Here is a 15,528-nt window from a genome sequence, read left to right on the forward strand (position 1 = left end):
CAGGTGACATGAAGGAATTCAAGCCCTTTCCAAGCAGCTCTTTTAAACTCTGACTGAACTAAGAGGCTCTGTTGTGCTTTGAACACTCTGTCCATCACTCCACTTCACTCTGCTTTTCACTCGATCCTGCCCAAAGTTCTGCAAGCCTTGCATTTCCCGGGGACACAGCCATTTCCAGGACACTGAGTGAAAAGCAGTGTTTGAGAACCCCCCCCAGCCTGGTGTGCTGGCCAGCAGAGCACAACTCAACAATCTGCAGAGCGAGCAGATGGGTCCAGTCATTCTGCTCCCAGGTGTTCACTGTGCACATCTGGGAGCCTGAATATTAGAGCTGCATCTGGCCCTATTACCCAGAATATTTAACATTTATGTGTGGGTTTGTTTGGGGTTTTAGGGTTTTTTTTTAATAAAAGTAAATTTTTAAATCTATTTCCTTGACGAGGAAAATACCAATTCCAATGTTAACTTTGTCCTGTGCTTTTAGTTTCTATATTTTGGACATTTTATATATTTTGTCCATCACGTTGTGTTTGCATGATCCATGAATAAGAAATCCATTAGTCTTCCCAGGAGACTGAAGTATTCAAAAGTTAGACAGGATAAACTTTTAAAAATTTGACAACTGGCAAAGCTGCTCTGGACCAAGGACCCACAGGGTAATGCCACTTTGCTGCTGCCAGCCCCTCAGGGCAAGGTGAGCCGACCCCCTTGTTGTACAAGCACATTTTTGGTTGCACCATTTGTTGTTTGCTGTTCTTTCCCTTTTCTACACTTCCACCTGAAGTTTCTTAATTTCTAATTCTAACTCCATCACTCCAAACACCCCCATCCCCCCCAGCTCCTTCTTCCCCCACTTTACACACTGAGGGTGATGTCCCATGGGCTGGAATATCCCTCTGGTCAGCTGGGGCCACCTGTCCTGGCTGTGTCCCCTCCCATCCTCACACACCCCCCAGGGGGGCCCTACAGGGGCAGGACAGGCCTTGGCTCTGCTCAGGAGTAACACAAACACCTCTGAATTATCAACACAAAGCCAAACACAGCCCCACAGCAGCCACTGCCAAGAGAAGAACCCCCAGCCCAGTCCAGCCTAGTCCAGCCCAGCACCCCTTTACAGAGGCAGACAATGTTTTAGTACTTTAATATGTCCATTTATTAAACAGGAAGTCCTTCACAAATGATTCCATACTATATTGATTGGGCTAAGTGTTAGAAAACTACCATTTTCCCTACATACAAAAATACAGACTTTTACCACTATGAAGAATGATCAAAGAGTACCGTGAAAACCCAAATCTTCCCAGACCAGAAAGAAAAGACAGAAAGACAACTAAAAAAAAAAAACCAAAAAAAATTTACAAAAAGTTTTGTGCCCATATACAAAAGACTGGGAAATCAAAAAGACATTTAAAACTGATAAATACACCATTTAAATTATGCTATAACAGAACGGATTTTTAAAACGGGACTGCTTTCTGTATTGCAAGACATTACAATTGTCCAGCTCGTGTTTTTGATTAGCAGACACCAACAGGAGAAACACCAACAGACTGAGAAATTGTTACTGGTGTGGGAACAAGGTGGAGGTTCTGTGTAGAGTACCTTGAGATTGGTCAAGCATCAAGAGAACAACTTTCACACACAGAGCTGGGAGATGCTGCAGTGCCACGGGCACAGCTGGAGGGACCACTGTGGCAAACAGCTGCTTCTCCAGCTGGCCACGAGCTCCTTGAGAAGCTCCAGAACTCCCAAAGCAGTGTGGCACTCCCCAGGAACGGTCCCTGTGTGAACGTGTGCTAAGCTGGGACGTTCCCGAGTCCTCGCTCAGCACTGGGTGACAGAGGGACCGCTGAGCTGCAGCCCCCGGGGAGCTGTGGGACCAACAGGCAGGTGCTGCCTGTGCACCCAGAGCGTGCAGGGAGATCTGTGACCCAGCAGCACAGGTTTTACTGCCAGAGCAAAGCACCGAGGGTGTTCCACAGCGGATTGTGCTCTATGGTAACAGGAAACTGCATCCCCTCTGCTCAGCCCAGGGTGGAAGGGGAACCTGCTGTTCCAACTGACACCTCAGAGCTGTTTGCAATCACCAATCTGTCAGCACAGGACCTACAGCCCTGGCATAATCTTTTGGTCAGGCCTGGATGCTCCTCAGATGCCACAAACCATGACCTGTGAGCCAGAATGAGAATGGTTAGGCTGGGCCTGCAGTGTTCCTGCAGAGGGCCCAGGATGGGTCCATGGGGTAGAGATTTCCCACACTGAGCATCTCCCCAAATCTCAAGGACAGAGTCTGGAGCACCTTCCACCTCCAGCAGCCACGTGCTCTGTGTCCATGCCCAGGGCAGCTGAGCAAGGGCTGTGCTGTGCCAGGGGCTCACCCACTGCAGTGCCCCAGCAGCAGGGGGGGTGGGAACAAAGCAGGAGGAAGGCAGAGATGCATCAGTGACTGAGCACAAAAAGTGCTGCCTGCTCGAACAAACCCACACCTGTTTCTGTGAGTGATGAGTGTTCACACCACACGTGGAAGGCACCCCAGGTGAAGCAGTTTCTCGGTATTTTGTTTACAGTTCGTGAAAAGACGTACAAAGTGTCAAACTTCCAAATCAAAATGGAGCATTAGCATGAGAAATAAATACATACTTTACTATTTTATTGTGGGTTCCTGAACCCTTACAAACTTCAACATATACAAATAGTTTCGAAATGACACTAACACAGAAGAGAGTAAGTCTAGACGGATATAATGATCAGCTAAGTCATTCGTTATGTCATAAATGCAGGGCCTAAAGCACAGAAATCATTTTAAAATGCAACAGATTGGCCACAAAAACCAAAATATTTTCCTACTCCAGAACTGTGATGAATGAGTTAAAGCTGGATGATCTGTAGTGCTAAGATACACTCTCCCTCCATGATATCCAACGAGTAGAAACCAGTAAACATTCAAGATTAAAGTATAAACAGTAGAAAAATGAAGGTAGCAATTGTTGTAACAAAAGGGTGCCAGAACCACTTGAACCTGTAGACATCAGGACAGATGCAACATTACTGAAAGTATTTAGACAATACTACTTTTGGGATTAAAAGGTTACCAAAAGATCAGCCTAGTTCAGAGAGGGTGTTTCCTTTCAAGCACATGAAGGTTTTAATTAAATATGTCTATTGAGACATTTGTCCAAAACAATCCAAGACCCTGACATTTCCTGTACTCCAACAATAGCCTGGGACAGTCACAAGAGGCAGATGGTCGTGTTCCATTCTGTTCCTCACATCCAGATGTTACTGAAACAGCTGTAGGGACCAGCCCCAACCAAAAAAATAAGAAACCCCCCAGATATTCTGTTACTACAACCTGGCCATTGCTTTTTTAAATGCTCCTATGTCCTCCTCCTGAAGCCATGAAATACTTCCCATAAATGCTAACTGGCTTTTTGAAGTTTTACCCATGGAGTCCATGGGTTGAAAAAAAACAAACCAAAACAAAACATAAAACCTTCATAGTAAACACAAAGCTCTATGTTATAAATATGTCAATCATGGTAACTGTATATTGTATATAAAATTAAATATCTTCTGTTTGCCAAGTATAATTTAAAAAAGGACTATCTGTGGCTAGTTATAAAAAAATATTTATTAATCCATAGAGATTAAAAGGCAATTTAACTAACTCATCTATCCAGCACATGTGAAAGAGCTGTGCTGGGATTCTGGATTTATCTAATCACATTCCTACGATAAATAGACAACTTTCACTTCTGGGCATATATAAGAACACTTTTGAAATCTGCATATCCCAAAAGAAAACGAGATTGTGTTGATTACTCTAAAGGCTCTCAGAAGTCACAGTGTAAGCAGATTTTTTAAAGATTATTTTTATCATACAAATGGTTAAATTATAGACAGATTTTAAAAAGACAACACAAAAAAAAAAAAAAAAAAAGAACCAGAACAAGGAAACCCTTTCAGGTTGGCAGCACCACTCTGACTTGGTCAAATTTATCAAGGTGGCCAAGTTGCCATGAAAATGATATACCAGGAAAAAACTCAGAGATCTCCTGAGCATTTGTATAAATTCATTTTAACCAAAAATACAGAGAGGAATACGGCATCATTTCTACAAAGTATTTTCAAACATTCCTCTGATTTTTGTACTGATTTTGGTACCATTTTTAAATTAAAATTCATGCCCAGGACACCTCTGTCTGCACAGGGTTTTGGGGCTTTGTTGGGCTCCAAACAACCACCAATCCATTCTCTCATGCTCCAAACAGAGCCCTCCTGAGCAAACACCTCTGATCCAAGGGGTGCCTCTCCTTTAGGAACTGCAGAACATCTTTCCTTCTGCTGTTGGGGATTTTTATTGTTCAAACATCCCTTTAAAAGGACTGGATTATTGAGAGCCCTTCTCATATCTCACACTGATGATCAGATTGTCCCTGCCTTTTCATTTATCCCAAATACCTGCTGAGGAGGTTTGGCTCCAGAGCTTACAGCACAAGAACTGTTCTTTATACTCTGTCATGCACAAAGCTCTTCAGCCTCTCAGCTGAGCAGGACAGAGGGTATTATTTTCTACACAAATTGCCCTCAAAACTTCCTTATTTTAGATTTTTGGTGAGGGTCTTCCCCTCACAAAAGCGAAGGAGAAATGTTTACAAAGTTCTCGTGAGACAAGAAAACAACAGACACAGAACAAGACTAAGGAAGGGGGGGAATCAATAAAAGCACACATTGGGTAAGCATTTGCTGTGCCTGCACGTGCCCTGTTAAACAGCACAGAGGTGACAAATGCCAAATTCATCTAGGGACATTAAAGTTCACGGCAAAACTAGTGGTTAATTCCCTCCTAACAATGCCATCAGTTCTCCTGCTGCGATCCACAGCACGGCGAGAATCCCCAAGCGTTAGGAAGGGACAATCATCACCAGAGACAAAACCAAAAAATAAACTATTATCTTGGGGAAGAGTGAAAACCTCCCCTTTGTAAAATGGACAGTGAAATGCAGACAGGTGGAACAACTCTGGGATGCACAGTGCAGCACACACTGAGCCTTTTCTTTGGAAGAGGCATCTCACGAGCGCGGGCAGCACGAGAGCCACGAGGCACCAGTGAACAAACTCAGAGCAGAGTCCCTCCCACTGTCCCCAGTACTGCAACACCAGGGGACAGTGGGAAGGACTCTGCTCTGCTGTGCTTTAGGAATTCCTGCACAGTCAGACCCCGGTGTTTAATATTCTGATGGCTGTGCAGAGGTGGCACAATTCACAGTCATTTCCACACCCAGAAAACAGAGATTCCCAGTCTGAGGGCTTGGTTGGACCCCAGGGGACTGATCTGAAGCGTTTACAGTCTCAAGCACTCCGTTCCTACAAGGTTCAGTTGTTTAGCTCTGATTTAGTTCTATTTACAGTGGGGTCTGAGTCCCTTTATGGAGCTAAACAGCACTTTCAAGGACTAAAAAAAACTATCCCTCTGTGCTAGCAATTACAAGCAACACTAACTGGCTGAGAGAAGCGATTTAATGTCACTTTTCTAAACAAGTTTCAAAAAAAAAATTAAACTTTCTACCCTATTTTCTTCTTGTAAGATTTTTTGTGATGACTGCAGTTTGGGTAACAGTCTTAAAATAGTACCTCTGTGTAAAATTAAGTCAGGGAGGAATGAACCACATACACATCAAATGATCCTGATATTTCAAATTTAGTTGTCTCTCACAGCTACTTTGTTTCCCTTCTACGTAATCCAAATAGTAAATAATGTCTCTGCAGAGTATTAAGTGCTTAAGATTTTTTAGAAAGTATATTCTGTACAATACTAAAATCATCTTTGGTCCCAAATACAAGGAAATTACAAATTTACAGTTGCTTTTGTTTTACAAAGTGAATCAGTAATTTTAAAATCAACGCTGTGCTAAGCTCAAGTCACCATGCAAGTAATAAATAATGGCATTTTCAGCTGAAGAGAACTTATTCCACATGTAAAAGCCCCCAAAGTATATTATAATAGGTGCCCAAGGATTACACTTTACTGGAAGTGTAACTGTACCACTCCTGCACTTGTCACTGCAGCTAAAAGGTACCTGTGACCTCACTGCAAGGAAAACTCAGTGAAGTCACCCCTTTCCGAGGCAAGGAAAGGTGCAGGGATTTGAAAGACACCAAAATCCTGAATTTCTGGAGGGCCAAGGCCTCCCACAGCCCTGCCCCAGGCAGGATCAGCGCAGGGAGCACAGGGGAGGATTTGGGAACCCTCCCTTCCATCACTGCCATCAGCCAGCACAGGGACACAGAAGCCTTCACCACGCATCACCCAACCTGTGCTCCCTGATTCCAGGTGGCAGTTCCACTGCAAACACGTGGATTTTCTGGAGAACCATAGTTTGTATTTTAGAAGGTGGGTTTGGTTCACTTTTTGGTGGGGGATGTTTTGGGTTGGGTTCTTTTGGTTTTGTTTGGGGTTTTTTACAGTCTTTGTCCAAACTGCTTTAATGCCAGTTTACAATTCCAGTCCAGGTGTGCTTGTGCTGCTTTTAAAAAGCTTCTTTTAGGGTTTTTACTGCCAGTTATTAAGAACTGACCAAATCTCTACACACACAAACTCTCTACAAAAGCATCTCCAAACTCTCCTTGCAACCTGTGCCAGTGCCAGGCAGTGCTGACGAACACAGGGCTGGAACAACTCTACTGGCAATGACACACCCTTATTTCTGCCCCTGCACGTGGAACTGTCATTTACTGCTCACAGCAGCCCTGGTGGGACACCCACAATAAAATGTCTCTGTTCTAAACCCAGCACCAGGCTTGCAGGTTCAATCTTCTTTTCCACTGACCCCTTTGGCATTAACTGCAATGGAGCACAATAAAATGCTATGACAGGAACTGATAAACCACAGCTCCCTAAGAAAATGCAAATTTTCTTTAAAGTCATCAGTCACTCTGAATTTTAACCTCCATCTTCGCCACCCAAGTGAAATGCATTGCAGATGTCAGTACGCTGGAAATTAAAAGACATCACCCTTGTCACCTTTTCTCCCCACACATCAAGGTAAATCTCTGCTCTCAGTTTGAACACAGAATTAGGGTCACACCTGTCCCTGTCCCAGCTCCCTCCAGCATCAAATATCCCAGGCACTTCTGCTGATCTCCTGGTTGGTGTAACCTGGTTTTCATGGTTAAACACAACCCATTTCTTAAGGCTCCAGGTACCTGCAGTGATCCCTGCAGGGTGCAGCTACAGCAGAGCACAAAGTCAGGCATACAAGGCAGACACTCACTCAGTCCCACTCATCCCATGGATTTCCATTCTCCTCACCCCAGAAGGGAATTCAGCTCCACACATCTCCTCCCCCACGGTGTCTTTGTGGGACATGCAGGCAGGCAAATGCCAAATAATGAATTACACAGACAAAAACACCAAGCAAGGAAACAGAAAAATATCAAGAGACATCTTCCTAATAATATTATGGTATTATTAGGAACAGAATTTGAGGTTTGAGTACAGAAAAATGTAATTCATTCACTGGAAGTACAATTAAAATAAGAAAATTTCAGTTAGGTGAAACTATTTCTAAACAAATCAATACAACCATATTATCCTCCAATTAGCTAAATTCATTTTCCAAAGAAACATTTAGGGGAAAAATCTGCAGAAACATCTACTTCAAAAAAAAAAAAAAATTAAATCAGGTTTACCTACTACCAATGGTTTTAATTTTAGAACCACCGTCCTTCCAAAAAGAAATATTTATCTTACACGAACCACAACTCTGCAACCTTAGAAACACTTTATAAGCACATCGTGATTTTTGGCTAGTTCTTGTTTACCCCGGGCTTGGAGGGAAAGCAAGTTCTAGCAAGACCTTCTAGAAATGTTGAACCTTAAAATAAAATAAAATATATATAAAAAAAAAAAAGCCATGGTTGGAACTAAGTCTATTGGATGACAACCCTTTCTTTCTCTACTGTGTCCCTCAACCCCCTTTTCTCCCCCTGTCTCCCATTTTGGAATGAAGAATAGAACAGAAGCCACCATGAGCACAGAACCACCTACTGGCACTGGAGTGTCCCAGGGGCCCCCCAACCACCACACCCACAGTTCAGAGCTGGCCAGGGGGCACCTCCAGAGTGACCACCCAGCACTCATCCCCAGACCCCCGCAGTGCCTTCCCCCTCCTGGGGCTGAGCGTGCAGATCCTGCCCTGGGGCCGTGTGGGGATGGACTGGCACAGTTTGCTGGACAGGGTACGTGGCTGAAGTTATTGCTGTTGGCCCCTCACCTCCTTCTGGGGGGGTTTCAAATCACTTTTGGTGGATTCCTCTCCTGCATGAGCCAACCAAGGTCGTGCTGGTTTGTGCTGGTCTCGAGTGTTTGCGGCAGACGAAGAACATGGATCTCCAGGGAGGGAAGGAAACTACTGTGCAGTTAATCCAGAACACACTTCAGAACATATATATAAAATATATTATATAGCTATATAATATATGCATATACATATGTAGAGATCTCGAATGGATCTTCCTTTGGAACGACCATTTCCTGCCTCCAGCCAACAGCTTCCCGCTCAGCGGCACCCACGCAGGGCTGGGCATCCTCTGCCACCCTCGGATCTTCCTTTTCCTCTGCAAATAAAGAAAAAACCCTTCTTCCATGAGGGAGTCAAGCACTTCTCTTCCCTTTGCAGTCCCCCTGGAGGGCGTGTCACGCGTCCAGGCGCTGGATCTCCGGGCGGTGAACGACCTCCCTGGACTCTGTCCGAGCGCGGATGTAGTCGCTGGTCTGCCGGCTGCTCTGCTGCCTGCTGCTCACCCGCCACTTCCCCACGGCCAGGAACGTGTTCACAGCATACACCGCCATTGCCAAGAAACCAAACACCTACAGCAAGCACAAACAACTGTCAAAGACGCTTCTGGAGAACAGGAGGAAAAGCAGCTTCCCAACCAGGCCCTCAGAAGTTTGGTTTTCCACACTGTTTGCGCTGACAAATCATCAGGGCCTGGAAAACTGATGCTGAACTTTGTCAGTGAACTAGAGAATCTGCAAAAGTGACTAAGAGCACTGATCCCAGGAAACAAAGTTCCCTGGCTACCAACATGACAATGAAACCCTGGAGGAAGACCCTGTGGTGAGGGAAACAGCTCTTCACCCAGCAGCTCATTGCTGAGGGTGCACAGCAGCGAGGCAATGACAGCAGCTGACCAGTCCAGGCACTGGCCTGGAGCAGGAGCTACTCTGCAGTTCTTCCTTTATGCTCCTGCAGAATTCATGTTTGGTTTTCAAAACCAGGTTTGAAAAGGAAAATTAAAAAGGTTGGCAACTCAAGCACAAAATTAATTTGCTTGAACTGACTGCTGTAGATTTAAAACCTTGAAGCGCTTCTATACTCACTCCACAAAAAAAAATCATCTGTAGTGAGCAAATACTCAGCAAATTACATGTAAAAAGCTACAATTTCTTCTGAATGTTTGGGTCTGCCTTTTCCATAGGCTTGCAAAACAGAGCAGGATCACCTAAGCTGGCTACATAGGAAGAAGCAAGGCCAGTTCAACTGTAAAGTGTTCTCTGCAAGTGCTCTTCTGTCTGTTCTTGCCTCAAGCCTCAAGACAAACAGCTCAAAGGACGTTAATACTCTTAAAATAAGAATTATCCGAGAGCAAACTGTAAAATTAGAAGTCAGCTGTGACAGCAAAGGCAACAGGTGTATTCAATGAATGAATAAAAGTTAATCTTCACTTCTGATGTAAGAGTTAGATATAAAGAAGTTCAAGTTCTTACCACAGCAGCAATTTCTGCTCCAGTTTTATGGTTTAAAGCAGCAAGTACTACAGAGGCAACGAAAAAGAAGAAAGTGCTGAGTCCAGTGTTGACCAGATCCTAAAAAAATAAATTCATTAGCATTACTAAATGATCATTCTTTGCTTCCTTTCATTAGAAGTGACAACACAGAAGGTCAGAACAAGAACCAGAGCAATACCTGCCCACTTTTATGGAGTTATCACTTGTACAAAAGGCACAGGATCAGAGTGCACTGGGCTGTGCCCTGAGACACAGAGCACCAGGGCAGCCTCTGCACACCTCATTCCATCTCTCCTGGGCTCATCCTAAAGGATAAACAACAACTAAAGCTGCTCTACCTCAGCTGGCACTGAAGTAACCTGACTGTCACACCTGAGCACTCCAGGATCCCCTGGTTCTCTCTCACATCAGCACCCAGGAGCTTTTCCACACATTTTTGAGCCCTTCACTGTATAAAACTGCACGCCCTGTGCCATTTCTGTGAGTAACAGCTGCCTGTATGGTAAGAACACACAGATTTTTACCTATTTACTGCCTAAAACTCATGTTTCAAGCAGACATTTTAGAACATATGCACAGCAACACATTCAGAAAACTCTTCTTTTGCTCCAAGCAGGGAAAAACAACTTGCTACACACAATTCAGTGATCCAAATGCTGCACATGTCACTGGTGTTGAGGTGATTATGTTACCATGCCTTACATAAACAGGGTCATTAGCAGAAGGAAGAATTCTGAATAATTGTATAATTATTATTATATATTATATAATTATAATAATTATACCATACAAGACTTACCTGATCAGACTTGGGAAAAAAAAAAATCAAGGGTTTAAAATAATGGAAGAAACAGAGTGGAGATTCATTAGGGAATTGTGTTACTCAGGGTTTCTTTCACAAGTTTAAAACACTTGATCTGGATGGACACTGCACACTCCCACTGAACTGGGAATATCATTCCCAAACCTCAACACAAGACTACCCTGGGAATGGAATAACAGGTGAGGTCAGGGTGGAGGAACCAAGAAATGGCAGCTCAGCACAAACATCCTGGAGGAACACCAAGTCAGGGAAAAGTGAATATTGTCCAATAAGAACTGAATATTATCCAGAGGTAAAAGGGTGGAAAGAGAACCTGTACACAAGATTGCTGGGCAACTTACAGGCCTGAGCTAAAGAACAAACCCAAACACACAACCAAACCACACTGAACATGCCAACTCCCACCATAAAATGAAAAAAAAATCCCTGCTCAAGCTTACTGAGACAGATGTTATCCAGCCCTTAAGACATCAAGCCAAATTGGAATTCTATCAACTAGTTATTGCAGTTTTAATCATATAACTTCTTGTTTGCAGAGATAAAAACCTTTCTATAAATAGAGGTATTAGAAAACAACTGACATTTCCCAATTTCTCCAAGCATCCCCTCTCCAGCTCTGAGCTGACAGCTCTAATTGTGCTTCTGCAGTTGCCAATAAGAGCTGTGCTTCTCATCTGCACAAACCTTTGTTCCACTAGAGGGGAACTCCCACTACACGAGGAGTGTCCAGTGGTAACCTCATCTTTGCAAGGGACACTGGAATGCTGAGTCCTGCTCCTGGATCCATAGTTTTAAAAGAATGCTGAAAAATTGGACAGGTTACAGAGAAAAGCCACAGAAGTTATTCCAAAGGAGGAGAAATTTTCTCACAGTTTCAAAAGAACCTAAACTGCTTTGAATATTAAAAAGATTGAGCTGTGTACGGGAAGAACCCAGTGCTCAAATGATCAAAAAATAGGAGATGTTTTCAAAGCTGAACATCAAACAGCACAACAAAATTAACAGCTGCAAAGTTAAGGCACAAGTCATGTTCAAAATGAAGTGAGTTTTATTTTAATTTAAGGGAGCTAGCCAACAGAACAAGCAGCCAAAGACGTGCTTAATATTCGACCTTTTCACTTCTTATAATCCACATTGTGTTTCTTCAGAGCCACATTTTGTATTTCCTTACTATCAAATTTAAAGGTCAAGTGGATGGCACATAATGCTGCCTGATTTGTGAGCTCAGATGTGTTTATTAATTAACCCTGGTGACCTCTAACTTTTTGAGTCTGTCAGCCTGAGCACCTCTCCAGAGCATCAGCAAGATGACCAGGCCTCCCCACAGCACAACACAACACACATAATGAGCCATCTCCGGGCTACAAACTGACCTGAAGGCTTCTCTAAGAAGTCTGAGATACTGCAGAATATAAAATATATAAAATAATGAATATGCAATTCAGAATATAAAATGCTTTCCCCCATGTACTTTGATGTAAGCACATTAGAAACTTGTCATCATCACTGGCATCGTATTTTATGGTGCTTTTTACATAAGAATAAAGTTTGTCCTTGCAAACAGCTCAACAATGCAAATCTAAAGAACTGATCTTCAGGTTCCAATTTATTCATGTCTGCAGCTCCATTTTTCCTGTTTAGCTCAAACCTTTTTAATGCAGTTAACAACTGATTCACATTTGTACAATAAAGGCTGGTTTCTTAAAAAGCTAAAACCACTGTGATCCTTTATATCCACAGATCAGATTGTTTAGAGCTTGAGGAGCAGTGATGCTTACCAGTAACACTGTCCTACAGATATATAATGGCAACATCACAGATGGAAATGCCAGTGGAGGTTTTAAATCCAAAATTTGAGCAGAAAGATAAGAAAAGGAAAAAAAAACCACAATGGTTTTGGACACAGAGAAGAAACAAAAGAAAACAAAGTACAGCAAGAATTCAAGAAGTAAAGGACACTCCTTAAAACAATGCAGCTTTTTTCCACCTAAGAGAACAGGAATAATCGTGACAATAAGAATAAACTAATTGAAAAAAGATGAGCTGCTTCAAATCTGGCCAGGCTGGAGCTGAAGTTCTTGCTATTATATTTATAGACAAAGTAAAACCACATCACAGAGGTAGAAGAATTTCTGCTGAAACTGCAGCAACCTCATGAGACAGTGTGCTGTGCCACAGAACTGTGCAGAGCTGCCATCCACAACAGAATCAGAGCTGGGAGCTGAATCAGAGCCACTCCAGGCTGCTCCTGCTCCCTCTCTCCTGTCCCAAATGATCGAAAACGAACAACGGACTTGCAAGTCCCAGAACCACCGAGGCTGGAAAAGACCTCGAGATCATCGAGTCCCATCTGAGTCACTGTGTCCAGCCACCCAAGGCCCTGCCAGTCCCCAGGAGGGTATCCAAGGAGGGTACCCACATGTTCCCGGTGTCTGTCCCACTCAGAAGGAGCACAAGGCAGAGGACAGGCCATAACCTGTGGGTGAAGATGGGCTGATGCCAAGATAAGTGTTTTATGCCAAAAAAGGTGATGCTTTTGTTCTGCTGTAAAGGTAGGAAACTCCATCCTATGATTCTTTCATTTTTAGGGGTGTGGGCCCCTTTGGTTCCTGATCAGCAAGGATGGAAAAGAGGAATTGGTGCTAAGAACACACCTGAAGAGCCTCATGAAGTAACTCCTGAAAGCTGCAAGGCACATCAGCTCTGACAGCTTCTGCTCAGCCCTCCAGCCTGGTGCTTCCCCAGGAACTGGCTCTGCTGCTCAGGGGCTCCAGTAATGCCCACATGCCCCTATCCACAGCTCCCCATGACTTCACACACGCAAACTTCTACGAAACATTCACTCACATTCTGTATTTGGTGGTGAAATAAGCAACCAGGTACTCCTTAAAAGGCAGAAAGTGCCATATTGCAACTTGGAGACACAAAAATATGCTTTTAAACTGGCCTTCTGAACTCCAAAAATGTCCATTCAGATGGAGTTTAAAGCAGCTAAATGGCTGTAATCTGGAAGAGGAGCCTGCACATTTCAGCAGCCTGATTTTGCCACAAAAGGTGTCCAGGTTCTCTTCCACGGGAGAGTTCGAAGTGACATTTCCTTTCAGTTCTCTTTGGGTTTGCTGGTTTGTTTCTCAGTTGGCAGGGGAAGGAAGGGGGAGTGTGCTTATGAATTTTTAATTTATTTTTTTTTTTCACAATGCCCCTCATTTTTCCTCCAACCACTACTTTACTTGCAAGGTTTGGGAACTTCCCCCTTGCTTCCATATGAAGTTCTCAGGTTGAAGGTTACAAACACACCAGTCAGTCCTCCAAACCAAGCACTTCTGGTCAAACTCTCACAATTTTGCTCTGAAATCATATTATTAAACACTTCTGGAGTATTTTGCACTGCAATTAAAAATAAGTCCTAGGTAGAAAGAATCAAATTAACAGTATGAGCATGAATTCCCATCTCCTTTTTTCCTTATTTATTTAGGCTTACCCAGGTTTGGGAGCCTCTGCTGAAGCACAAGATACACACAAGGCCAATAAACAGTCCACGACCAGCAATTCCCAAGGCATGCCAGGCACCCCCAGGGCTGGATTCACTGTAAAGATTCTCCTGTTCAGGTGCTTTGATCCAGTCCCAGGTGTCTGGCACCTGCTGGAAATCAGTTCTACTTCCAGCATCTCCAGCAAATATGCAAAAAAACCCCGTATAACACAAGTGACTTCCAAAACCTTAGTCAAAAAGCTGAGGAACAAGCTGTGCTTTTGAAGAAATGGGAGAGGTGGCCTCAAAACCAATATTTGGATTATTTTATTCTTACTTCTATGTATTTTTGGAGGACAGACTCTGTCAGATGCAGTCACTCTACTGCAAGTCACAGAACACATTGCTGAATGAATAAATGACTGCTTCTACAATTCCCATTTCACTTTGGTCTCCTGTAAATCACCTCCCCATCTCCCCCTCAGTTCCTCACTGCCTTCCCTGTGTGTTTTCCCAACAAACAGCCCTGTACATGGACACAGGACCATCAGTTACTGTCACAAAGCAACAGACCATAGTTGCAACAACTACCAAAACATGTCATATTTCTTGTCTTTAAAACCTGAGATTGCATTTGTTTCAGAATAACTTATCATTTAAACCACACTGCACCACATGAGAGCAGTCCATGAAGAGCATTAATCTGGAGGAAATTGATTTTGACAATTTTTTAAAATTTATTAAATATTCACTTTTGTCCTCAATGGGTATTGCTATTTTGAGAGCAGTAAACAGAGAGGTCAAGGGTGACTCATTTAACTTTTCATTCAACAGCTAAGCAAGCCAAAGAAAAGCAAGTTGTTTTATCAAAACAGAAGGGGGGAAAATAAATTAAAAATAAAAATCTAAATCAAGACTGTCCTGTGAAGGCTCTCTGAACTGCAGCTTTGTGATTCCACCTCTCAGAGCCAAGGCTGGCAGAAGACACTTGGTCATTCTGGCCCCACGGAGAATTTTCTGCCAACTCCTCCAAGTGTCAGTGCTTGCACACAAGGTTTCACTGCTGCAACAACAGCAGCAACAACCCTGCAGAGATGCTGAAATCAGTTCTGAGGCAGCACAAAGCACGAGGACTGATCTGTGTGTTCCCACACACACACCTGGGTCCCTGTGCCTCCTCCCTGGCACTCAGTCCAGCCCAACAAGCCCAGTGGAGCTCCGATTTTGGGCTGTGCCCAGTTCAGGCCTCACTTTCGAGGCTGAAATGCTCTACATTCACACCAGATACACCACCAGAGTTCCAGTGAGTGCTTCAAAAAGAAGAAAAATTAAGAAACAAAATTAAAAAAATCAACGGTAAGAAATCTCTGGGAAGATTTCTTTTCCCCCTGCACACAAATAGCTCATTCCACTGGCTGATCCTGCAGGGCCAGCTCGTGC

At 43.5% G+C, this 15,528-nt stretch overlaps 1 protein-coding gene across 1 annotated transcript in view; it reads right to left on the minus strand.

The window, feature by feature from the left end:
- Positions 1-1,129: 1,129 nt before the first annotated feature.
- The window catches only part of CMTM4 (CKLF like MARVEL transmembrane domain containing 4), a 36,271-nt gene continuing 21,872 nt past the window's right edge, over positions 1,130-15,528 (minus strand). Inside the window, exons 3-4 of the mRNA XM_050328204.1 lie at positions 9,773-9,871; positions 1,130-8,872 (exon numbers count right to left, since the gene is read on the minus strand). Of these exons, the coding sequence (XP_050184161.1) occupies positions 8,699-8,872; positions 9,773-9,871 (273 nt within the window). The 3' untranslated portion in view covers positions 1,130-8,698. The remainder of the gene's footprint in view (positions 8,873-9,772; positions 9,872-15,528) is intronic.

This window comes from Myiozetetes cayanensis, unplaced genomic scaffold (genome assembly GCF_022539395.1).
Source record: "Myiozetetes cayanensis isolate MyiCay16 unplaced genomic scaffold, myiCay2020 scf38, whole genome shotgun sequence".
Lineage (NCBI taxonomy): Eukaryota > Metazoa > Chordata > Aves > Passeriformes > Tyrannidae > Myiozetetes > Myiozetetes cayanensis.